At 56.8% G+C, this 10285-nt stretch overlaps 1 protein-coding gene across 1 annotated transcript; it reads left to right on the top strand.

Annotated features, from left to right (window-relative positions):
* The first annotated feature begins 302 nt into the window (after nucleotides 1-302).
* Nucleotides 303-5980, top strand: LOC140681060 (serine/threonine-protein kinase pim-3-like). The gene is made up of 4 exons (XM_072920261.1): nucleotides 303-525; nucleotides 4241-4714; nucleotides 5102-5278; nucleotides 5925-5980. The coding sequence occupies exons 1-4, from the start codon at nucleotides 303-305 to the stop codon at nucleotides 5978-5980; spliced, it is 930 nt and encodes a 309-aa protein (XP_072776362.1).
* Nucleotides 5981-10285: the final 4305 nt, after the last annotated feature.

Genomic DNA, 10285 nt, shown 5'->3' with positions numbered 1-10285 from the left:
GGGGTGCCCCAAATGACAGCAGAGCCCCGAGTCTTCACCCCCTTTTCCTGACCCCCAAAGAATGCACAGAACGAGTCCAACTGCCCTGGACAGCAGCCCAGCACTCCCTTCCAGCCCTTTCCACACCTCCATCCCCCCCGAAAGGGACTCTGCCGCAACAAGAAAGGGGGGGCAGCCCCCAGAAGGGTTGAAGCCCCCGCCCCGCCTCGCTGTCGCAGGCCAGGGGCAGAAATTGGGAGCGGCAGAGGCGGCGGGGACGCGGCACGGCCGGCACGGCGCAGAGCGGAGCCGCTCTCAGCGCGATGGTGGCGGAGCCGCAGGTCCGGCAGCGCCGGGCGGTGTCCGAGCGGCGCGGGGGGATCCGCCGAGAGCCTCCGGCCCCGGGCGGGGACTCCCGCAAGGGCCGGGGGGCGCCGGGCTCCGGCCCTCGGGGCTTTATTCTCCGCGCCCCGAGCCCTGCGGCTGCGGGGGAAAGAAGGGAAGGGGCGGCAGGAAGAGAGGAGGGAGAGCGGGGCATGCGGAAGGGTGGGAGGGAGGTCGGGCTGCGGAGGAAAGCGGGAAGGGAAGGAAAAGGCCGGCAGGGAAGGAAGAGGGACGGTGGACAGAGGAGGGAGAGAGGGGGAATAGAACGGAGTAGCGGGGCAGGGACAGGACGGAGTGAGGGCAGTGGGAGGTCGGGTTTGGGAGGGAGAGGAGGGGACGGTCTGGGGGTCAAAGAACAGGAATACGGTGAAGAGGAAGGAAGGGTGGCGGGAAAGGGAGGGAACGGAGCTGCTTTGGGGAGAGTGGGAAATGCGGGAAAGAGAGAAAGAAGAGGAATACGGGGAGGAGGAAAGAGGGGCAGAGAGAGGGACAGGAGGGGGAGCCTCACAGAGCCCCGGCTCCACCCCGAGCCCGCCCCGGCGCCCCGCCCTGCCCGGCTCGGGGCTCTCCTGCTGCCGAGCCCCGCGGGCGGCCCGGCTGTCGCACGGAAATGCCCCACGCAACATTAGACAAAGCAGTTTCTATGTTAAACCCTTTCTATCCTAGAAGGAGATAACTTCTCTACCTCCTTCGTCTTCTCATTTTTCTTCTTTGATTTCACAATCAGACTTACAAAAATTTACTCCTAAAAAAGACTTGGTAAGTAGTCAATAAAGTAGTCCTGTCAATTTCATAACCCAAAGGTATACTTATGTTTTCACAAAAAATAAACTACATGACAGTCCTACTCACTGTGTCAAACCTTATTTAAAATACTCACAAAAAAACCCCAAGATAAATAGTTCCACAACCAAAACAAAAAAAGCACCACTAACTAAAACCATCCATCAAAACACATTGTGTTTATCAGTCACCAATCCTAAAAAAATCTCTAGGATGTCCGGGGAAGGGAATCCACATCAGGTACGAAGGAAGGCTGCCTCCCCTGCTGGCAATTTCCTGCAGTCACCGACCTGTGGTCCTTGCCCAGCTACAATCAAGAACACCAAACATCACTGCATGATCTGAGCTGCACAGCAGCCACAAACCCACAAGTCTGCTACTCACCATTCTCCTAAGAATGCCCGGATCCTCGGGCCGCTTCGGCCACGCCCTCGTGGCAGGGTCTGCCTGGGAAATGAGGAGACGAGGAGATGCGGCATTCCCGAAACTCAAGCGCACCCTGGCTCCCACTCACTGGTTCCCTAACATAAGGTCACCCGTCTCATGGATGATGGGAAGGCAATGCAGGTTCTATTTCAGGATTTTAAGTGCAGTTTTGATCCTGTCCCTTGCAGAATACACCTGGAGCAGGTGTCCAGGTGTGAGACAAAGAGAGACAGCGTGTGCTGGCTGAAGAATGGGCTGATGTACTGGTTTTCAATGGGATAGAATCCATTTCCTTCCCAGGGAGTGGCAAAGAGCTGGGTTTGGATTCAGGACGGGAATGTGGTAGACAGCACACGGATGGCTTGGATGTTACTGAGCAGGGCTTGCCCTCCTCAAGGAGTTGCAGTGTCACATTGGACAATCCATGTCCCATGCTCTGCCAGCAAAGAGGTGAGACCATCAGCATTCCCCTCCTCATCCCTGTGTCCTTCTTAAAGAAGAATTTTCCACCCACTCTGCTCCAGAGAGCTGGCAAGTGCCCATAGGGAGCCCCCTTACCCCTCCTGGGGCACTGCGGAGGGCGGGGCTGAGGCAGGGCTGTGATGGCACAAAGGGCAGAGCGCTGGCGTCAGGCAGGGCTGTGATGTCCCAGGGCTGTGCTGGCCGCAGCACTGTGACACCACTGTGACATCACCGCGCTGTCGCTGGGTGAGACAGGCCAGCGCCGGCAGCTGCCAGTGCAGTCGCGATGGGACGTGCTGGAGCCATGGGTGACGGTGACGTCCTGGTGACTGCGCTTGTCCTGTTGCTGGCCGCCGTGGCTGTCTGGTGGGCCTTTGGCCACCGGCAACCACGGAGCCGGAGCACACGGACAGCGAAGCGGAGAAAGCGCCCCAGGGTCCGGCCCAGAGGCTCATGGAGGAAGCGAGGAGCCCCTGCGGCTCCCAGGTTCCCCAGGCCTCGGGCTGCTCCTGGCGAGCAGCCACGTGCTCCCGCCAGCCCCCTGGGCAGCCCCTGCGGCTGCGGCCCCTGCCTGGCAGTGGCCCGGGAGCTGCAGGAACTGATGCTGCAGCTCTGGGATGGCAACGCGACACGTGCGCCCCTCTACTCTGGGATGTGGCAGGCCTTGTGGAAAGAGCTGAAGGAGCTGCTGGAGCGAGGCCACCTGCCCTGCTGTGCCTCGGCCAGCTCCTCCACAAGCCTCCATCCCTTCCAGAGGCTGCTCCCAGTGAGATTCTCCATCCCTGGGAGAGCCTCAGGGCCTGCAAGGATGGCACAGCAGGGGGGAGCCACCACCATCCATGCAGGAACCTCAGGCTGTCAGAGACCCTGCACCCTGCCAGCAGCCTCTGCTATCTCTGACAGCCTCCATCCCTCGCAGAGGCTCAGTGAGACCTGTCAGCCTGCAGAAGGAGCAGAGCCCGTGGACAGGTCTCCCAGCTCCCTTGGACTCACGGACGTCAACGACACGGGCGCAATCCTGACCCTTTACGTGTCAGGCGAAAGCCCACAAGTCCAAATGGGAGCCCAGCCGGATGCGGGGGAGCCTGCTCAGGAGCAGCTGACGGGGCAGCAAGAGTCCTGGGGCCAGCTGTGGTCATCCCACAGCGGCCAGGACAGCCAGGATGCTGTGCCGCTTCTGCCAGCTGGAAACAGCCCGAGCCTGGTGGTGGAGACGAGCCTTCAGAGGTTCCTCCATCTGCAGGAAGCTGCCCCGAGACAGCCCTCGAGTGCCGCGAAGGGCTTTCTAGTAGCAGGTGAGATCTTCTGAGGAGCTGCCTGAGGCTCCGCCGGGGCTCTGGAGGGGCGCGGCCAGGCCAGGCCAGGGCCCCTGAGAGCAGCCCAGTCGCTGGCTGTTTCCAGTGCCTTCGATGGCCCGGCTTGAAAACGCCCTGTCTGCTTTGCAGCCGCTCCTGGGTCTCCCCCGTGCCAAGCCTCGGGCTGCAGCCCCGGCCGTCGGCAGGAGCAGAGCCCAGCCCACGACGCCGGGGACAGCGCCGGTGCCGCCCTGCCCCGCTGGCCCGGGGCTGCCGCAGCCGCCTGTGCGCGCTGCCCCGGCCCGGCTCTGCCGCTCGCCAGCCCGGCGGCTGCAGGGCGGTGGCCGCTGCCCGGCGCGCAGCAGGAAGCGGGTGAGAGCGCGGCGGCCCGCGGGGGCCCGGCCCGCTCCACTCGCGGCACTTGCGGGAGGGGCGGGTCCTGGGCGCAAGGCTGATGGCTCGCTCTTGGCCGCAGGGCAAAGGAGGCAGCGGCAGGAGCGGTACCTGCTGGGCCCGCAGCTGGGCAGCGGCGGCTTCAGCACCGTCTTCTCGGGCATCCGCCTCTCGGACGGCAGCCCGGTGAGTGGCCGCGACGGCCGGGCGTGGGCGGAGGGGCAGCGGCGGGGAGGGGCAGGGCTGGAGCTCAGCCCTCCTCTCCCCATGGCTCGCAGGTGGCCCTCAAACGCGTGGCCCGGGAGAGCGTCCTGCAGTGGGACGAGCTGGTGAGCGAGCGGGGCCAGCGGGACAGAGCGGGGCGTGGCGGGCAGGGAGAATCCCGGGGCGGGCTCAGCGTGCGGAGCCGCAGCCCCGCGGGCCTGGGCACGCCGAACAGCGGTGCCGGGGCCGGGCAGGGGCAGCCCCGAGCATCCCCCGGGCGGGAGGAAGCGCAAGCGCCTGGGAGGCTGCGGCAGGGGGCACTGGGGCATCCCGGGCAGGGCGCAGCGCAGCCCCAGGCCTGCAGCAGCAGCAGCAGCAGCACCTGCCGCAGGGACTCATTTTCTCCTCCTCACAGCCCGACGGCACCCGCGTGCCCTTGGAGGTGGTGCTGATGGAGAAGGTGGGCTCTGGCTGCCAGAACATCATCCAGCTGCTCGACTGGTTTGAGCTGCCGGATAGCTTCATCCTGGTGCTGGAGCGTCCGGGGGCATCACGGGATCTCCTGGAGTTCCTGCAGGAGCAGGACCAGGGGTTCCTGTGCGAGGAGCAGGCGCGCTGGCTTTTCTGCCAGGTGCTGGAGGCCGTGCGGCACTGCACCGCCTGCGGCGTCCTGCACCGGGACATCAAGCCGGAGAACCTCCTCGTGGACCCGGAGAGCGGCGACCTGAAGCTCATCGACTTCGGTTGCGGCACCTTCCTCCAGGAGCGGGCCTTCACGGACTTTGCCGGTGAGCCCATGGCCTGGGCCCTGCTCCCGGTGCCAGGCACTGCACGGCCCCATTCCCTCCCGGGCCGCGGCCTTCAGCCGGCTGCCCTTTGGCACGGGGCCGATGCCGTGCCCCAGGAGGCGGCTGCCGGCCCTGACGAGAGAGGGGGTGGCAAAAGTGGCTCCCGGCCCCTGGGCTCAGCGGGCCCACAAGGGTCTGGGCTGCTCCGCTGGCCTTCTTGGCCTTGCAGAATGGTTTCCTGCTTTTGGCCAGCTGGCTGGGGGATGCGGGGTGGCCTCGGGGGGGAAGCTGTGGCCGCGGGCGCAGCCCCTGCCTCGGTCAGGAGGCTGGTGCCAGGCTCTGGAAGGCAGCAGCCTGCGCCCGGCCAGCGCCGCCTGTCTCCCCTAGGAACGCGCGTGTACAGCCCGCCCGAGTGGACCTGGCTGGGTTGCTACCACGGCCACGCGGCGACCACCTGGTCCCTGGGCGTGCTGCTGTACGTCATGGTCTGCGGCAGCCTCCCCTTTCAGGACGACCAAGCCATCGTGCTGGGGAAGCTCTTCTTCCGGCAGCAGCTCTCTCCAGGTGGGTGTCCGGCCTCAAGCCGGCGGGCTTTGGCAGCTGGCAGCGCACGCCCGGCGCGGCCCTCACGCAGCTCCGCGGGACGTGGATCTGCCCTCACGGGCCGGCCGCAGGAGGGGCCCGTGCCGACGGGGTCAGCGCGGCACGGGCGGCCGGAGGAGGCGGCCGCGTCCCGCCGTGCCGCTCTCCCGCGCGGGGCTGAGCCGGTCGGGAGCCCGGCACGGCCCAGAGCGCTCGCGGCACGGCCCGGGCCCTGCGGGTGACGGGGGCAGCTGGGCAGGAGACTTCTGGCGGTGACCGGCGCTTTCTGGCTTCTCTCCCCAGAGCTCCAGCACCTGATCCGATGGTGTTTGGCCAAGCACCCTGCGGACAGGCCGGAGCTGGAGGAGATCTCGCGCCACCATTGGGTGTGGGGCCGGCGTTTTTGATGCCTTGCCGGAGCCTCTGCAGCACCCACTTACCGAGTCCCACGCAGGACTGAGGACCTGGAAAATAAAACAGCAAACCCATTTTGGTGTGTCAAGGCTGGTGCTTGTCAGCAACTTCAGCTAAAGAAACGTCTTGGGAAAAGGGGGAATCAGAGTGCTGCCTTCAGCCTTTGGCAAGCTTTCCACGCCTGTCCTCCAGAGTGGTACTTTATATCTTCAAGCTCAGGCCGTAGTGCGGGTCGGAGGGGCTTTGTCGAGCCAAGAAATGCAGCAGTGAAACAACAGCTGCCTTTTCAAAGTGGCAGGGCTTCTTGGTGTCTCTTGAAGTGACACACAGGTCCATTGTGCATTCCAAGGGTCCGTGGCTTTCAGGGACAGAGACCTTCCTCTCTTACCAGAGCTCTGAGGAGAGCTGTAAGCTACAAAATATCATTTCAGGTTGAGCCCTGCTGAACTCTTTTTCGTTCTTCCTATGAAATGGGAGGCAGAGCTGGGCACTTGAGCAGCTTGGTCTGCACCATCCTAAGTCATGTGCATGGAGCCCACAGGAAATGTTGAGATACCGGAGTCATTCCCATGGTGCTGGTCTCATTTTACCCCCCAAAAGTATCTTCTGCTGCCTTAAAAACAACCAGTGGTAATGGAAAGTGCAGTAACCAGTCACAGGAAAGCACCCAGCTGCCTGCCTGTGGGCAGGTGCCATCTACTAAACCTGTGCCACCTTCTGCCTACTGCCCTGACCTCCCAAAACAGGGTTTGGGAAATAAATGTGGGGGTTTTTTTTCAGAAATGTACCTGATCTTTCAGTTTTCTTCCCTTTTATGCGGGCTGCTGAAGTTCTTGTGCCCTGAATGGCTCTCCCAGTCCCTACCTGAAGACCTGACCTGAGCCGTGATCCTTCCAGCCAGTACCCCACTGTGATGTGATGGTGAGAGTGTGTCAGCCATGGTCTGCAGCCTGAGCTGGGAGTGGTAATTATCCCTTTTCCAATGACCTGTGAGTGGTGACTGCCAATTGTCCAAGGGCCAGGACACATTTCCTCCAGGAGCTGGAGGTCCCTGTGTCCCCACAGCCCCGGGATGTTGGTGACCGCAGGCCCAGAGCCATTGAGTCCTCTGTACAAGGACTAATTGCAAGCTGTAACGTGAAATTTTTATTATGAGTCATTTGCTCCTTTAGCTATGTTATCTTTAGAATAATGTTTTTCTATTTTATTGTGTTATTATATTGTGGTATTGCCTTATTGTGTTGTTGTTACACAGATATTACATCTCCAAAGGTGCGGTAGTGGATCAGCTGGGTGGGGATTTGAATTCTACACCCCTGCACTGGGCCATCAGGTAGTGCTGCTTGCAACCCCTAACTGCAAATCTGTAGGTCTCAGATTCAGTCAAAGAGAGAAACTGAGAGTTTCTAGCCAGGCAGAAGCCTAGGAAAGAGTTGGAGAAGAATGTAAATAATTCTTTATCTCTCTTGTTGTTCACATTATTTATAGTTAAGTTCTATCACTGTGCATCAAGCACTCTGCACCAATGGTGTGGGCTGTTTTCACTTCAGGACCAATGGAATTGTTCCTCACGAAGCTCTGTATAAAAGAGCGGTGTATTTTAAATAAACCGGAGTTTTACTCTCAGCAGCCTTCTGAGTCAGTCTTCTCATTCCCATCCTGCCTCAACAGTGACACCAAGGGAACCCTACAAACTGACATCAGGAACCTGGACTGGTGAGTTTTCTTTCCCAGGGAAAAGGGCTGGTGTTTCTGTTCAGGGCCCTGAGCAGGTTTGGTTTGGGCTCCATCTACTTTGATCCCTCCCCTAACGTATTTATAGACATGGATAGGATCACCCTAAACTTTCTCTTTTCCAGACCAAGAGTTCCATCTTCCTCCATCTTGCCTTACGGCAGAGTTGTTCCAGTCCCTCCATCATCATCTTCACAGCCCTTCACTGCTTTCTTCTGAGCTGAGGAGCCCCAGCCTGGAACCAGCCCTAGAGGTGCTCAGCAGTGCTGAGCAGAGGAGAAGGATCCCCTCCCTTGGCCTGCTGGCTGCACTCTCGATGCAGCTCAGGATCCCAGAAGAGTGCATATTTTGGTTTATGGTGACCTTGGTGCTCTCCAGGACCTCCAAAGCCTTTCCTGGCAAAAGCTTTCCAGCCCAGATAGAATGGCCCCCAGTATGCTCTGGTGCCTGCCTGGTAGTGTTCCTCTCCTGGAACAGGACTTTGGGCTTCCCCTTCTTGAACATGGTGATGTTCCTGTCAGCCCATTTCTCAGGCTTGTCAATGGCAATATTATCCTTCGCCGCTTCCTTCGAATATTGTCCCATATTTGGCGCTGATGTTGAATTGTTCTGAGAAAGAGAACCCCATAGGACTGTAGAACAAGAATTTTTGTGGCAGTAACTGCTGTGTGCAAGAGTTTCCATTTGTCTTTCTCAATAAATATACAAGGAAGTGTAATACTCAGCTGGCCAAAGAAGAGACTACTTTCAAGGCCCAAGCCACCGGGAGTGGGTGTGTGGTGGAGGACCTGGGCCATGCCTAAGGCTGGCTCAAGAGTCTCTAAGTGACATGGGGAGATCAGCACCGAGGGTCAGACTGGATCCCCTGGTTCATGGGCAGAAGGTAAAACCCAGTATGTACAATACTGGTTTGATCAGAGGGAGGTTCAAAGAGCTGGAATACCTGTGAAAAAAAACTTTCATTTCGAAAAAGGAAAATATTTCACTTCATTTCTTGAATTCCTATCTTATTAAAAAAAAAAAAAAGTTCAAAGATAAGCAAGTATAGATCTCATAGAACTGATTAGTATCTATGTTTTCTAATTCCGTTTTTAAACTTGTGTGTTAAGCAACTGAATTAAAACATGTTGCTGTAATTGTGGGTTGAGGCATGTATTATCTGCATTAATATTTTTTATTATTTATGAGATATAGGCATTATTCAAATCTTTGCATAAAACTTCTTGGCTAATGCAATCTAAGTACCTAAATATAATTAGTGGAACAGTTTGTTAGCATAATCATTGCCATGGGCTGTAATTAACATAAATTTTAATTTCATGACCTTGTAGAAGAGATTATAATTGCACAAACCATCATTGTGCTGAGAATGTTTTCCTCTTGAATGTTGATTTTTGAAGCTGATCACCATAATATTTTGAAATTATTATTATTGTAGTACTCATCTGCATTCAGAGAATCAGAGAATGGTTTGGATTAGAAGGGGACTTTGTAATCATAAAGCTTGTAGATAATCTGGTTCCACCCTCCCTGCCATAGGCAGCAACACATTCCTCTAGACCAGTTTGCTCCAAGCCCTGTCCAGTCTGGCCTTGAACACTTCCAGGGATGGGGCAGCCATCTCCAGGACAGCTTCTCCAGGAAACCTGTGCCAGGGCCTCACCACCCTCACATGGGATAGTTTGTCCCCATCTAACCCTGCCCTCTGGGAGTGGGAAGACATCCCCCTTTGTCTTGACACGCCAGACCCTTGGAAACAGTCATTCTCCATCTTTCTTTCTCATATGCTCCCTTCAGAAACAGGAAGACCACCATTAGGCCACCCCAAATATGCCCTGGCTACTCTTCTTAGGGACAATTTACCAGAGCCTTGCTGGCTGGGATTCTAATTTGTTAATTCATACATCTTAGATACTAATGAATGTTCAAAGGGAACAAATTCTTTGATTTGTACTCAGCATCCTGTATCTGGGCACCAAGAGGTTTGCTGAGTGGGAATGATGGAATTGGTGGAATTGTGGGGACACACACATAAAACTTCTGCCAGTTTTAGGTTCATGTCTCAAGCACCAACTATCCATTGCCATCTTGGTGAAGAGAATTCTACATCCAAATGGATTTTTTCAGGCTGTGAACTGCAAGCCATGCAGTGGGGTCCATCCTGCACCATGCAGACCTGCCATGCCAGTATTGACAGATGGGCTGAGCAGCACCACTGGCTGCCATGAGCTCAGCACCACAGAATGGGCTAATTGCCCTAATCAGTATTGGCTGTGTTGGAGCTGTGCCAAGGAAAACATTCCTGGAGTTGTCACATCAATTAACCCTTGAGCAGAAAGAGGATCCCCATTCTGCAGCTATGGATCTGTTAGCTGGAGAAAGGGACAACCAATCTTTTGGAAAATATAGCAAATGGAACTACCGCTGCTATGCAGTGCTTGCTATGCAAGCATTTCACAGTAAGTGGCTCAGTATCACAGACTGCTGCTCACTAGTGCCCAGCTTGAGACTAGTTGCTGGCTACAGAAGGAGGTGTTGGCATGTTAGTAAATACTGTTTGCTGTTATCTGTGCAAACCAAGATCAATGCATTGAGACCAAGCTGAAATTCTGGAGAAGACTAAAGCCCTCATGCAACATGATAACTAAAATTAATTAGTGTAAAACAACTGTTTGGTGGTCATGACTTAGCTTTTGTTTCCCAGGTCTCAGGGAACAGGTTTTGGCTGTACTTACTCTTTAAGAAAAATGGCTTTAAATGGATGCCAGCTCTGTTCAGCTTCATTATCCTTGAGGACAGTTTCCAGGGAATCCTATGTGGACACTTCCTTAAGAAACTGAA

The sequence above is a fragment of the Taeniopygia guttata genome, chromosome 31 (assembly GCF_048771995.1).
Source record: "Taeniopygia guttata chromosome 31, bTaeGut7.mat, whole genome shotgun sequence".
NCBI classification, from domain to species: Eukaryota; Metazoa; Chordata; class Aves; order Passeriformes; family Estrildidae; genus Taeniopygia; species Taeniopygia guttata.
Note: the sequence above shows the minus strand (reverse complement) of the source record. Positions and strands in the feature narration are given on the sequence as shown.

What these genes read in the sequence shown, in the direction of transcription:
- LOC140681060 (XM_072920261.1), top strand. Translation starts at nt 303, where the DNA reads ATGGTGGCGGAGCCGCAGGTCCGGCAGCGCCGGGCGGTGTCCGAGCGG. An exon ending in GGCCTTCACGGACTTTGCCG is followed by an intron (nt 4,715 to 5,101) that starts GTGAGCCCATGG and finishes TGTCTCCCCTAG; the next exon opens with GAACGCGCGTGTACAGCCCG. An exon ending in CCGGCAGCAGCTCTCTCCAG is followed by an intron (nt 5,279 to 5,924) that starts GTGGGTGTCCGG and finishes TATATCTTCAAG; the next exon opens with CTCAGGCCGTAGTGCGGGTC.